General features: G+C 38.3%; 1 protein-coding gene across 2 annotated transcripts; it reads right to left on the bottom strand.

The window, feature by feature from the left end:
* Window positions 1-1,635: 1,635 nt before the first annotated feature.
* MEPE (matrix extracellular phosphoglycoprotein) lies at window positions 1,636-14,043 on the bottom strand. 2 transcript variants are annotated; one of them, XM_007999200.3, is made up of 4 exons: window positions 13,858-14,043; window positions 9,951-10,004; window positions 8,856-8,948; window positions 1,636-3,382 (listed from the first exon to the last, which is right to left on the bottom strand). In XM_007999200.3, exons 1-4 carry the CDS (start codon window positions 13,909-13,911, stop codon window positions 1,919-1,921), a joined length of 1,665 nt encoding a protein of 554 aa, XP_007997391.3. In that variant the 5' UTR covers window positions 13,912-14,043; the 3' UTR covers window positions 1,636-1,918. The 2 variants fall into 2 exon arrangements, with proteins under 2 accessions (XP_007997391.3, XP_072873922.1); XM_073017821.1 differs by lacking the exon at window positions 8,856-8,948.
* Window positions 14,044-15,464: the final 1,421 nt, after the last annotated feature.

Raw genomic sequence — 15,464 nt, 5'->3', positions numbered from 1 at the left:
CAAGTTTCTCTCTCTGTGTGTGTGTGTGTGCACTCACGAAAACACACATATACTCACACATATTCATATTACGTGGATGAATATACACACAATCTATGTACACGTGTGTATACATACATGTCTATATATACATACAGTCATATATGTATGTGTATATTATGTACATTTATCTTTGCAATAAATGTCATGTTAGTGATTGTTTAAGAGTAAACACTCTGAAACCAGACTCCTTGGGTATAAATCCTAGCAAATACTTACAGATCTGTGTCTTTTTCTTCATTTATAGAATGGGGGTAATAATGGTAACCATATTATAGAGTATTTGTATGGATGAAAGGACTTCACAGAGCATGGCTCATGGTATCTATGCAAATCGTGTTAGCCATTATTATTTGTGTATGTTGAGAGTCTGATTTATTCAATAGCTTATATGGCCACTTTCATTTAGTAAATGAAGCACTCTCTATCTACCCAATGTGGGAGTTTAGATTTTTTGAAGGCGCCATAATATATTGACATTGACTTGACTTTTGCTACATACATTATCCAACTTAATAATTTAGGTGCTGTACAGAATGTCTCAGTCATGATTTCTGTTGTTTGGGAACTTACATGTTAAAGAGAAAATGTGTGCACTTTTCTTTCTCTATTCTCTGCCTCTTTCTTTTCTTCTCTTGACTTTCCTCATTTGGAGGAATGTAAAAAATGGAGAGGTATATCAATTACAAATTCAATTCAGCTACCAATAACAGCAGCAACAAAAATTCCAAACAGTCGCTTAAAAAGAGCATTCTTTTTCTCACACGACAAAGATTCTGGAGGCAGGAAGCTGATGATGGAGCAGGTCCAGTAGCTCCTCTAGGATTATTTTGTCCTTTCCTTCATGGCCACAACATGACTGCTCCTCCAGGCATCAGGTTCATGTCAAGCCAAGAAAAGGGCAAGAAAGGAGAAAGGGTGGTATACCAGCTATATAAATTCTTCTTATTTATATAAGCACAAGAGCTTTCCAGAGCTCTTCCCCATTCCCTAACCAAGGAGACTTACGTCTAGTTTCCAGAACAGTGTCACAAAGCCATTAATAGCTGGAAAAACCTCTACACTGAAAGACAAGAGAAAGAAATAGCCTGGAAATGATTTGGGATCAGCCAGTGAATGATATTTCTCAAACTAAGTTTTTGTTTTGGCTTTGCATTTGTGTTTCTCCTCAAATTCTCCCTCTTGCCCTCCCTCTACCCTATAGTCCTCTTTGTCTGGAAGGAGGTAGAACTGAGAAAAATGAAAACGTGGAGATTTGTTTCAGGAGCTAATATTTGCTGCAGAATATGTGCAACATGTGCAACAGAGGAAAGAGTGGAAGAAGATATGAAGTAGGATCTCTGTATCAGCACAAATGGAGGTCAGAGGGGAAAGGAAAGGCTGGCTCAAGCAGAGAGGGTGGAGGAACACAGTTGACATTTCCCCAGCAGATCAATTTCATAGGCACTCCCTGTGCTGGAGGCAGAGCTGAGCTTGTTGCCTCTGAAATGAAGCACCACAGACAACAGAGTTTCTTATGGATCACTTAATACAAATTATCATCGAGAGATATTGTTTATTTTCATGTCTACAGAGCAAACAACATAGAAAGCATTTGTGACATTCACAAGCTATTTTTAAATGACACCTACTCAAATGTTACCTATTTCATAAATCTGTAATGATTTTTTTTTCTTAAAAACATTATAGCTTTAATAGAATTTTATACTGTGACTGTTAAGATAGCAAAAATTCCCCCAAGGAGACCAGGATTCTTGGCTCACTCATTTCTTCACTCTGTCCTCTCTTCACCTGGTCAGCTGTCAGGTGGCTCTCCTGTACATCAACTCACAGGTGATGAGGTCTTCAGACTGTCACCCTGCTAGGAACTCCTGGTGGACTAGTCACCATCGCTCTCACTTGAACTGCCACTGTCAGATGACTCACTACTGTCGTCCCTTCTACGGGAACTAAACTTCCTGTTGGAATACGGTTGTCTACCCCAGGAGCCTTTCCCATGTGGCATACCCTTATTCCGTGTAGGATTATTTTGTCTATGGGGTACATAATGATATTTTCTGCTGTGTGTTATATTCTCATTACTGGGGCCATTAAGGGAATCCATTTCGGTTTTGATTTCATTATCAAGACCACGAGAAGGAATGGGCAGGCCCTGACTTTTGCCCTTACTAGGAAATCTTTGTTTTTCATGTAAGGTTGCTTGGTTCCTATTAGAGTCATCTACATGCTTTCTGGCACTGCCTTTGCTGTTTTTAGGAATTTCATTATAATTGGTACTTTCAGTTGCATCACTACTGCCTTCTTTTCTTTTCTCTTTTGAGGGTGCAGGAGGGTAATGAAACTCAACCTTCCCTTGGTGAGCATTTTGGCCGCCAACATCCACTCTGTTTCCTTCTCTTCCAGGGAGTTCCTTAAAATTGGTACTACCCATGATATTGTTGTTGCCCTCTACAAGACTGACATCAACAGCATCTGCCTCTTTCACAGTTTCATCCCCAGTTCTAATGGTATTTCCGCCATTTTCTTCTCTTTCTGGGATCTCATTATAACCTGGCTCTTTTGTGTCAAGATTAGTACTCTCAACTTCACTTGGGCCTGCAAACTCTGTTTGAATATCTTTGCCTTCTAGATCAGGACCAGTAGCTTCTCCTTTACCAGGAATGTCCTTAAAAGGTTGGCCGTCCCCACTGAAAGGAGACATATCATTGTCCCCTCTCTCTTGAAGGTCTGTGTAACCGCTGCCTTCAAAATCACTGGGGATTTTTTTGACTTTTGAGAGATGTTTTGGGTAGTCAATGTTGTGTTGAGTACGATGGGTGCTTTTGCTTTTTACCGGAACTTTTTGGACTTGGGAATCTCTTTGAGGCTTCTTTTTATCCTTCGAGTGTGCTTTAGCATAGTTCATACTTGCTGGAATTTTGTTTAGAACATTCTGAGGTTTGTTCTGTTTGTTTTCTTCCCCCAGGAGTTTAATCGCAGTCACTGGCCCCATTATATGTTGCATGTTATTTCTGATGAGAGCTGCGCCATATTCTTCTTGGTCATGTAGTTTGCTGATAGCATCATCTCCATCCTCAAACCGTTTATTCCCAGTTGACTTAGGATAAATTGACATCCTCAGGCCATTGTGAATATTCTCTTTGTTACTGATACTATATTCTTTATTCAGTCTCTGTCTATTTGTGAAATAATTTTGAGATTTACTACTTCCGTTATTCTCACTGGCTTCAGAAAGGGACAAATCTTTCTTTCTTTCCTGGACAATATTTTCTTTAGATGATAGCTCTTGATTTCTTCTCTTGCCCAAATGGTGAAAACCAATATTGTCTTTGTTTTTCTCTTCCTGTTAAAATACAATTTTCAATACGAAGTGATTATTTCATGTAAAATTTTAAAAATATAATAATTCTTAGGCAATATAAAAACCATCCACCAGATATTTAATAAAAAGGATCTATTAACTCAATAGAGGTTTACTGGTAGAGGTCATTCTAGAATGGTCAAATCAGGTTTCATGGAGAAAGAAAAATGAACTAGGCTTGAAAAATGGGTAATATTCAAATATGCAGAAGAGAAATTGTGAGAATATTTTAAGAATAAGTGGCATATTCAATTGTTTGGAAGCAGGACACAATTGAGACATAATATGATTAAGCCTACAGAGTGGGAATAGTGAGTCGTTGCAAGTAAAATGGATTTCGTATATTAAAATTAGTTCTCTCTCTCTCTCTTTTCTTTCCTTCAATCTGATCATCAGAAGTATTCATCTGCCTAAAAGAAAGAGTATTTTCTTTTTCTTTCCTTTCTTTCTTGCTTCTTTTTAAACAGAAAATCTGCAAATAGAAGAATCTTCTGACATTTAAAAGAAAAGTCCCTGGGAGAATAATGGGATGAAAAAGAGAAAGCGGAGAAGGAGAATAAAGTATTTATATCTATATTTCAATTCATTCTTTTTTTTTGGTGGGGGAAGGGGCAGGATCTGTGAAGATACTGCTCCATATCCTGGGTTTTATCACCCTTAGGTGCAGTCAACTTTCAGTAAGCTTGGCAGAACAATGCGGTCAGGAAGAAAGAGCTGAGATTGACTGTACCCTATGCCGCTCGCTATTTCTCTGCAGCATAGGCTAAATATAGAAGTGTCTGAGCATCTGGTCTGGAGATTTCCAGAGAGTGTTGCCATAGAGGAAGTGAAGTGGGTCTAAAAGGAGCAGCGTAGATGGAGTACATACTAGGGACAAATGTGAGTCATACTCAAACAGAGAGAAGTCTAAATTCCCCATGGGAGCTAAGAGAGACTGAGTCACCACTGGGCCCCAGTCAAGGCTATACTGATTGAATCCTAAGCTATGGTAGCCAACAACTTCATTTTAGAATGAAGCAGGGCAAGACGCATTCAAGTGGTTAGGCAACATTATCCCATGCATATCTGAAGATTCCAAGTCTTCCTCTTCACTATGGTGTAAGCCAAGTTTGTCCATTTGGTGCGCGGTATGTAGTGGATGGTGTAAGCCACACACCTGGATGCCATCTTAGAGGGAGAAGGAGGGGGAGTGAGGATCTGAGCATTTTTAACTAAAGAGATTGATTTATTTAAATAAACTATTTTAATTATTAGATAACCTTAAGTTTAAACAGACTGAATTTAATTTCTGCACATTCCCTTGTTCCTCCATGAGGAGCTCTTGAGCAACAGAACGATTATAGACAGACTAAATGTCATTTTTTCTTTTCACCTCCAAATTGTAGGATGAACTGGAATATGCAACATCCCTACATAGGCCTTTGAATTGATGAGTAATATGAAATCAACATAAGAGATATTTATTGAGAGAGTGGAACATGGAAAAAATTAGGCTGGGTGCTACATGTTCTAAGCAATATCTGGTGATATTCATTGGCAAAGGCAGTGATCCTGAGGGGTATGGAGGGTGGGGGCAGGTCTGTGAGGCCGAGACATCGTAACCAATTAGATCTGCACAGACAAACAGAGTGCCGGAGTCTTGTAGAAGATGGAATGCCAGGGTGAAGAATTTGGTTTTATTTTGTAGAGTGTGAAGAGCTAGTGAAAGTTCATAGGAGATTAACAAAATACAAATTAAGGATTTAGGAGGAACAGTGGTATGAAAGAACATGTAGGAAGCTTTTGCAGTATCCAGTAATGAGATGTAATCACTTGGATTAGGATTATACCAAAGAAAAACATTACAAAGAAAAAAAACCCTTCTTCTGGTGCCCAAGCAGAAAAAGCCTTAATAACTAAAACGGACTGGAATGTTAACATGTAAAAATGAAGACAGGGTGAAAAAGACAAGGACTTTAATGTTAGACATATTGATGTTAAGGGAATATAGAACCTGAGCTCAAAAAGCAATATACAGTTAGAGATAGAGAATTGGGTATCACAGGTTCTTGGGGGTCCCAGTACAAGTCCTTCCCAGTTTTCATAGCCTATGGTCAACTCTTCTTTCCTTGAACATCTTACAGGCTAATTGTTTATTACTTTTCAGATTCTATTGTTTCACTTATATATAGTTGTAATTTTTTCAATAAATTTTTAACTTGAAACTAGTATCCATTTTTCCTGATGCAACACCTAATAAGTTTATTTCCTCTTTCCTATGAAACCCTGCCAACATTTGAAAAAGTTTAGTTTTCCTTCGAACTCACTGGCGGCTTTCTCTTCTCCAGGTTGACACTACAGTCCTCTTGTGTTAGGTGACTCCATTCAGACCCATCACCTGATGATGAATTCCCTTTTGTTTGTGCGGTCCCAAATCAGACCTTGACTCTGATGGGACCTGATCAGCCCCAAGCATGGGGAATTCATCCGCTTCCTTGCCTTGACCACAGCCCTATTTTTACTAATAAGAGCTTAATTTTGTGCTGTCTTTTTGACCACCACTTCAATTTGTTGGCTCTTGTCAAGCATGTGGACATCTTAGATGTGTTCATTAAAGATGTCAGAATACACGAGAGCTCCCTGATGGAGAGAAAAAGAGCATGCAGCCAGAAGCTCACAGTATTTGGTCAAGTGTGTAGGGAAGGTAGCAAAGAAGATAGAAAAACCAAATGCAGGCTGGGGTGGTGGCTCACGCCTGTAATCTCAGCACTTTGGGAGGCTGAGGTTGGTGGATCATGAGGTCAGAAGATCGAGACCATCCTGGCCAACACGGTGATACCCCGTCTCTACTAAAAAAAATACAAAAAATTAGCCAAGCATGGTAGCGGGTGCCAGTAGTCCCAGCTACGCAGGAGGCTGAGGCAGGAGAATGGTGTGAACCCGGGAGGCAGAGCTTGCAGTGAGCCAAGATCACGCAGGATCATAGGGAATGTGTTGAGTGAAATAGCAGGCAGGAATTGCCAAATAGTCTTTCTTAATCCCTCAGTCCAGTGCTCATGAAAGTAGCTGTGCTATGGAAAGAGCACATGCATTAGAATCAGTTGCCTCACTGCCATTTATGGGCTGTGTGATCTTGGGAGCATTATTTCACTTCTCTGAGCCTTAGCTTTTTTTAGCTGTAAAATAAAAATGATATCTACCTTTCAATATTTTGGGAAGAATTAAATGATTTTTATTAAATAATGCATGTAAAGCATACAGAACTGGGCATAGCCCTTTAATGAATGATAGTTTCTTTCCTAGATAATATTAATGATAGTCATGTGATTACTGGATGCACAGAGGTTCTCCCAGTCTCTAGACTTCTCTAATATTGGTTTTAGAGGCAGATGAGGATGGACAAACTCTGGATGCCCTGCTCCTGTATTGGCCAATTGTCACCCTCAGGCTGTGTGTTCTGCAAGCTTGTAGCCATTGATGGGATGTTATCTGAAATAGATTTTGATTGGACTCTCTCTCTCTTTTTGTACAGAGTACAGTTCTTTTGTACAGAGGTACTGTTCTGCTTGGAGGACTGTCTGCTTTTATACATGTATCTTATTAACTGTTGGAAGTAGTGGGGAAATTGTTGAATCAGCTCACGTTTGAATCTCAAAATAAAAATGGCTTTTAGAAGTGCCTTATACTTTTAAGAAGCTGGCTAATATGTGGTCTGCAAAAGTGCCAATGTGTAATATTTGTAAAAATATAATTTGAAATTACTTATTTGTAAAAGTTATGGCATTATTGTTCATTAATTTTTTTAATATTGGTGGGTATATTCTGAAATAAGATTTTGCCATGGGAAAAAAATAGAAATAAACTTTGTAATATATCACTAAACAAAAAGTATTTTAAATATTTGACTTGAGTAATTGAGTCTCAGAAAGTTTTACTTGGACATTTATGTTTTCCTTTGCAATCAAGTTCATTGTTATTTACTCATTACTAATATAACCTTTTGAGTTAAACACTAAATCTAAAATCAGTAGGTTATAGTAATTTCTTCCTAATTTTTTCTCTCTCTTGTCTGAAGTGGGAAGTTATGTTTTATTTTTGGTGCTTTTCTGCTTTTAAAAAAAGTAACATATACACTAATGAATTGTGTGCATTTTATTAGAAGACTGAGTAGTCTTCTATATTAGAAGACTAAATGAAAACATGAAACAACTTTTAACCTGTAGTCTATGATGGCTATTTTTGCATTGAAGAAAATATCAAAAATAGAAAGAAACTTTTCTTACATTTGCTTGTGTTAAATGATTTCTGACTGTTCGGTAGTCCGTGTACCAGTTGGCTGACTGCTTCTCTATGCTCTGCTTTTCGGTCTCCATGCTTTGATTCCTATGAGTTTTTCATGGAGAATGGCCTCACCCACTCACTTCTGTTTGCTCAAATCCTACTCATCCTCCATGGCCCAGTGCAATTGTTTCTATTATGAACACTAGAGGCTAGGAACTAATTTTTTTCTACTCCAAGCCCCTAAAGCATGATCTTTTTTTCTCTTCTGGATACTACTCACATAGCACCTCCCACATTCTGTCTTGTTTCACAATAATTTCTGTAAGCGCCTTTTGTTTCTTTTCTAACTCTAAGATCCTGGAGAGAAAGAATTTGTTTCTCAATCGTTTTATCTCACATAGTATCTTACACACTAGTTAAGAACTCCACATGTATTTGTCAAATGGATATGTTTTAACTTATTTACAATTAGATGTAGTCTTAGAGATGTCATCTAAAGGATATTGATGGCAGAAGAAAATAACATTCTGAAGGGAAACAAACTGTTGCTTCCATGGGGAATAAAACCAGATTTGGAAAAAGTCAATAGCCCTTTTTCTGATGGTATTTCAAGCTATTTCCAGCCCTTTGGCCAATGAATCTACAAGAAGGGACTGAGTGAAAAGAATTATTGTCATTGCAGTGACAAGGGCCTCATTCTTTTACTTCTGAGCAACCCAACACAGATGGAGTTATCCATAGAATGAATTTAAGAGACAGTAAAATGTGTCACTCATTAGGCCAAAATGGTTTCTTCTCTTAGCCGTTCCCTGCTGAGATCCCCACCGTCAGAGCCTATGGTAGAATATGTCAAGAAAACTTCCTTATAAAACACCAAATGTTACTTAAGAAGCAATAACACAGCAGCCCATGGGCACCTGGGGTCCATGAATATCACACCTGCAGCCGCAGGTCCTGAAGCAGAGCGAGATGTGGGCCGAGGCATGGGTTGGGGATCAGGAAGATTCTGGGACCCAGAGTTTTGTAGTAGAGAGGCTTGAGGAGCCCGGGGAGTGAGGGAAGGGATAAAAAGTGCCAGCCATAAGACAGAAACCCCAGAGCAAGCAAAAGTAAACTTCGCCTCCCTTACATTTTCCTCTAGGGCTAGTCCAGAGTTTAGTCTTGCTAAGAATGGTCATTCAGAGATTCAGCTTACCTTTACATCAGTTTGATTTTTCTTCCCAGGTGACATGTAAACACACTTAAAAACATAATGTCCATGTTTCTCATGGTGACCCTTGTATGTTATCTACAAAAACACAACATTATATTAAGGCACATTTTATCTCTTACAAAGAAATTTTTGAGCTTTCTTTTTAATCCTATGAGAAACTTTAAAACTTGGGTGAAGCTGAATTCTGCCTCTGACAAATGGTAGTACTTCTTATAACCACAGGAGGGTGCGTGTCAGCCAGCTCCCGAAGACAGCAACTTGTTCCTTCTCTCTTTTCTACACAACTCTAAATCTGTTTTCCCTAAGGGCCTGTCAACTGCTTTCTGTCCTAGGGTGGATGGATTTTATTACCAAATTTCTATGGAAATGGAGCATGTGGAAATATTTTCAGGTGGGAGGGGGCGAGAGGACCGGGAGAAAGGCAGGATTTACAATATTCATGTCTGATGTCTAATTGGCAAAACTCACAGCATGAACATTCAGGCTCTTAAGCTGGCAATGTTGGCCTTTGTAATTTTCAGCTGAGATAAAGTACAGAAGATTGTTAGTTCTTAGAACATAATTTTCTGTGATAGGCAGAAGTAAGCTGCAATTTGGTGGCATGCAAAGCGGGGAGGATTCATTTAACTGTTTGCATGTGGAAAACTGACTCCATGGACATAGAATTCCTCATTAAAACCTGATAGCTACCTTCCCCTTTACTCCCTTATTTATCATTCTGAGAGCCAAGTGTTTGTCAGGTGCATGTGTGGGAAAATATTGTTTGCTAGTAGCAATGTTCCCAAATTCTTACTCACTTAGCCCTGAGAAGGTTGTCTGGCAAAGCATTATTTCATTTGAAGGAAGAAATCACATTGGAGAGAAATAAATCCCTATTCACAATATTTTCCTCTTTCTGTCACACATGGTGTGTGAATTATAATACCTGATTGACTAGAAAGTGCCAATATTATGTTGTATAATTTTGCACTTCCATTCAAAGTACCCAAGACTATTTTGACAGTTACATTTTTCTCTCACTGACTTTTTCTTTACAGAGCTGAAATAGAGTTATTTGAGAAGATGAATTCTGTTTACCCTCTGCTCTTCCACACAACTTTGCTTAGTTTTCTCAGTCTGTGGTTGAAATGTCTGAAAGGAAACAAGAAACAAAACTTCACCCACTAGAACATTCTATTTCATTAACTTCATTAAACAAATGTTTCATTTATTTTTCTCTCACTGGGTTATATTATTCAATGTGGAAAATCATTCTAACCAAAAGAAGATTGACACATTCATCTCGTTAATATTTGTTTCAGTATTACAAAAGACAGTGCCAACTTTCTGCCCCCAGAGGGAGACAATGCCTTCTCCACTACAGAACTGGATTCAAGCTCAGACAACCGCTAAGTGGGTGTGCTGGGGGAGAAGGGAGGGATGGCACCCCAGATGAAGGAGCTTGGCTGCCATCGGAATCCACTGAAAAAGAAGTTTTCTCTGGCAACCTGGGAGTTGTTAAATATAAGTGAACTAAAATCAGAGTTTGATGATTTAAATTACATGTGTGCATTAATTATATAAGTTGAGTAATTGTGATATTAAATTAAGGTATGAGGCTGTTGATGGCCCAGGGAGAGTGAAACCATAGCTGTTCACATGAGGGGTAGGATCACACCTAAGAATAAAACCTTATTGCTGCCAGATGTTTCATTCTGAGAAGGAAAAATGGAGGTGGCCAGCAGATTAGGACAAATTCTTTTTCTTGGTTTGACATAAAGTGTCAAAATTTCTTGAGGGTAGCATAGGGTGAAGGGTAGCTATTGAAGCGCAGAAAGGGCAGAAAGGAAGAAAGAATAGACCCCGGCAGTTTGTCCCAGGCCTTTGGGCTAAAGTTTGTATACCACAGGAAAGCATGCAGAACAGGGACCATAAATCTGGGAGGAAGTCTTTTATGAAAGGAATAGATATAACAATTCTTTAATTCTCAGTATTTTTCATTTACCTCTTTCTTTTAGAAAGTCCTAGCCTATCTCAGATGTGGCACCGGGAACCAATGGGCGGACTGGGTGGTATTTGAATGGGTGTGCTACGGTGGAAGCAGGCATCACGGTGGATCAATCATACAAAAGAGAGAACCCCTTAAGGGAAAGATTGAATAAAGAGATAAACAGAAAGAGGGCCATCTAGGCCAGCCGTCATGTTTACCTGGAAAGTGTTCTTCCTGAAGAAGCTGTAAGTTTCTATATTTTGTTTAATACAGACAGGTTGTTCCTTGCACTAAGATATTGGGAATGTCTAGGCTTGCTCTAAGCTCTTTTAAATCTCCAGCTCAATCTGAACTGATGCCTTCATTTCCCAAACTCATTTGTCCTCTGTGTTCAGACTGGGTTTGGGTGAAGGAGGCCTGGCATGAGACTGGGGGGTAGAAGGAGAGAGAAGTCAGGGTATGTCCTTCTTTGCTCTTTCTTTTTGGGGCTGCATCTCTAGAATTGGGTACATCTCCTTTGTGGCCCTAGTTCCCCTACCCAGGGGCCTAGGAGCAGCACCTTTTTTTTCCCCCTCCAGCCCTAAGGGTGGTGGTAACTTTGATCCTTGGGTGGTCTCACCACCCCTGGTTGGCCTTTCTGTTCTTCCTTATACTTTATAGCTAGTTTCCCTTAAGAAGTCCCTCTACTGAGCTCTCTGTAGTAGATTTTGTTTTCCGGACTGGACTCTGGCGGATAAAATCATCTTCAAAATATAAAACTCAGAAGTTTAGAAAGCACCTCCATGACTGGACTCCAAGGCATAGCAGGCTAATATTCTATTCCATTCTAGAAAATAACAATAGTTTATCAATAACACCTTCTATTTATAGGATACTTTATAGTTTGTAAATTGCTTTTGTACACATAATCTCATTTGAGTCCCAAAGTAACCTTTATAAGATAAGCAGTGGAAGAAACAGAATTGTCTACACTCATACAACTGGTAGTTGCAGTAGAAGTAGAGAAGATATTTTGATTTAAATCTTCTGCCTCAAAGTCCCAGGGTTAAAATAATACATTTTTAAATGACTAAATATGAAAAAGCATTTAGTAATAAGAGGAAATGTTCCTAAACTTTATATTAATTATCTTCAAGGCATATTTTATACTTTTATCCTTTATTGCATTTCTTATGTTGTTTCTTATATAATCATGTGAATATAAATTTGGACCATTATATCACTCTTCAAAAATATAAAAACAGTGCAAACAGTTCTGGAAATTGGACTATAGGAAGAAGAAAGCATAAAAATGAGATGGGCAGATACTAAGCAAAAGAAAGAAATCATAGTATGGGGTATCAGGGATCTTCTTACAGAACACACACACACATATGGGTTAGAAACATACTTGACAATATAGAGTATCTCAGTACAGTTTTGATTTATTGTGACTTACAACAAAGTCTTTCTAGTCTAACTGCATGTTGATGAATATTAACTGAATTGCATAGCCTAATAAACATTCATTTTCTTCCTTTTAAAAATCTTTTAGAATTTGGCTTGTAATTCCAAGACGTATGTGAGTGACTGAGTATATACTAGTTTCTTAAGCCACCAATCTATCATTTAAAAATTTAGATAATTACTAAAATGGCATCTTTATACCTGGAAGAAAACATCATATTTAATGGTTCACAGTTACAAATGTTGTCTCTGCATCCTTGCTGAGCTGCTTTCATTTGAAATATGCATCCCTCCCTTCTCCCCACTATACCCTCAGGCAGATGTCTTGGGCTTGAATGTGGCCCTGTAACGGAGGTGGCACTGTCTGCCTCTGGGGAGGCAAGCTGGCATCCTCTTCTGATCAGTGGTCACTGAATCGATGTTGACATAGCACATTTACTGGAAAATGATGAGGAAGCCCCACTCCAGCTCTTTCTTGGAATACGTTGCTCAAAATAAAGTCTTCAGCTGGCTGACTTGAGCTGGGACAGCAAGACTCATTCTTCCACCGTGAGAGGTGGGAGAGACCCCTGAGCCTCTAGGCCTTGATTGAGTGAGGTCTGCGCATGGGGCCTCGCAAATGCGTGTTGTGAGCAGTACAGGCCCCACAGGACTGTACTGCATACCCTTGTTGCACAGAGTGTGTGGAGAAGGGAACACATTTCCCCAACTTTCACTGCCTTCCATGTGGCCCTCGGCTGCCTGGTCATCCTCATCAGCCTGGTTACCCTACTAGTCACCCACTCACTCAGGACCTATATATAAGTATGACTGGCAATGGGATGACAATTTGTTTCCATGGTTCTCCAACCAAAAAGGTTGTTCTGATAAGTTAGAATGCTGCTCAGACATTATCTAATTAGCACTGTGTCTGCATTGCAGAAAATAACTAACATTCAGCATTTTCACAAGATAATTTGGTCACATCCTGAATATTCAACTGGGTGAGTCAGAGGGAAGAAAAGACACACAGGGAAGTAGGAGCTTGATTTGGGCTAAGCTTGGGGGTACTACATCCCATCTGTAGCCTCACTGATGAAGAGAAAAATCACGACTAGGATCCCACAGTATTGGGGTGTTGCAAGAAATACAGAAGAGTTCTTGTCTCTTTGCATTTTTATCTATCTGCTAAATCTAGTTGGTTAGCTTTAAAACATTCATGTCAAATTCTTTAAGTTTTCAGGAAAATATTAAAAGGTTATTTTGCCATGTTATAGTTTGAGTCTTTGAGTATCACTCATTAGTATCAGCTGATTTGAAATGCTGTGGCTGCCTCCTGGTTTTCTCAGAAAATCTGGTTTTGGTGTTCCTTAAAAGGCAACGTTGTGAGATCTCATAGTTCAGCACACGTTTATTGAGAACCTCCTTGGTTAAGTGTGTTAAGTGCTGGATGCTTTCTGTTTGCTTGGTACTTTTTAAAATAAGTGAATTAGGTAGATGCTACTAATTTAAATAGACATTGCTTGAAAGAAAAACAAATGAAGAGAGCAAGAGATTATCTGAAACATAATTGAATTTGTAAATGCTTACTGGTGCTGCCCAGGTCACACTCAAAAAGAGTAGTCCCACACAGAAAACTCGCATCTTTGAGAATCTCTGTGAAAAGACAACAATATCTTACCACAAAGCATTGCCAGTTATAAACTGCGGCCGTAAGAAGAGATAAAACACATAGGAATATATAAACACCCTTCCCCTTGGCAGTTCATTTCTTTTTGTGTATGTGTGTGTATAGACCATGTATAATTTACTTATTTCTGAGTGTGGACATTTTAATCTAGGAGCTTTCATATGTCTAGTTATTCCAATGTGAAAATGAAAATTATTCAATATCATTAAAACAGTAAAGTCAGTTGATAGAAATATATTTTATAGACACATTTATTTGCTGTATCATTAGCTCTTCTTCCTCTTGTCTTTAGAAAGAGATTGTTTAATTATTTGCATAATTCAAAATGACATTAAGTTGATGCAGCAGCCCGTAACACACTCTAAGTCTGTCAGGGCAACAGATTGCACTGTGGGGAAAGCTTATCTCCCTCCGGGCTGGTACCCTAATCTGTGTCTCATGTTCATTAGCAATGTGTCTGAATTAGTAGCCATTCATGGGCTGGAGAGTGAACTAATTTTTGCAACACTGACATTAATAGCTAACATTTATTGAATACTAAAATGAGCCAAGCACTGGGTCTAAGAATTTTGCATGCATTCAATTATTTGAGCCTCACAACAACCCTACAAGTTAGGTGGCGTTACTATGCCTGTTGTATAGATTAGGAAATAGACACAAAAAGATCAAATAACTTGCCTTAGAACTCACAAATACTAAGGGGCAGAACTGGGATTAGTATCCAGGCAATGTGGCTACAGACCCAGTTTTCTTAATCAAGACTGTCTGCCACCTTAAATAACTTTCTATTCTTTTATCTCATTACAGAAAAATCCATGTGCAGTTGACTTAAAGGCTTATATTGGGCTCAACAAAATGATATTCAAAATACTAACATTTAGTTACAAACAAAGGTATTTGCTTATGTTTTGGTAAATATACCAACAGGAACTAGTGAGCTCACTTAAGTAGCCATTAGACTGGAAAAAAGTCAACATGTCTTTGAACTATTGATCTTATTATTATATTATGAAAACAGTAAATTTATATCACTCTGAGATTTCATGAAGAAAAAATATTTTTATGGGAAAAAATAATCTAAATATTCTTGCAATCTTTAAACATCTCAAGGAAAAGCTGGTATTTGGAGAAATAAATGTAACTATTAAATACATTCTAAAATCCTAGGCTATGTTTTTCTAAATTAATGGATCTAAATTCTAACTATAGTTGACCCTTCCAAGCATTTTATAGATCAGGACAACGTAAGTAATTTATGAAATGATTTAATGCTGATCAGTAGAAATATCAACACAGAAGAGGTTTCAAAGTATGAATAAGATCAGATTTTCCTGATAGTAGTTTGTTAAGTGAAGGAATAGAGGAAAATTAAAGTCTGAGTTACTGTGATCTTGATAATGTTAGTAACAAAAAAAGAGAAAGTTGTTATCAGATCATTAATTTTAGTTGATGATTTCTAGAGCATGATAACACATTTCCTAGTTTATAAAACAAAGCACCAAATAAT

This window comes from Chlorocebus sabaeus, chromosome 7 (assembly GCF_047675955.1).
Source record: "Chlorocebus sabaeus isolate Y175 chromosome 7, mChlSab1.0.hap1, whole genome shotgun sequence".
NCBI classification, from domain to species: Eukaryota; Metazoa; Chordata; class Mammalia; order Primates; family Cercopithecidae; genus Chlorocebus; species Chlorocebus sabaeus.
This window is presented reverse-complemented; position numbering and strand designations above follow the sequence as displayed.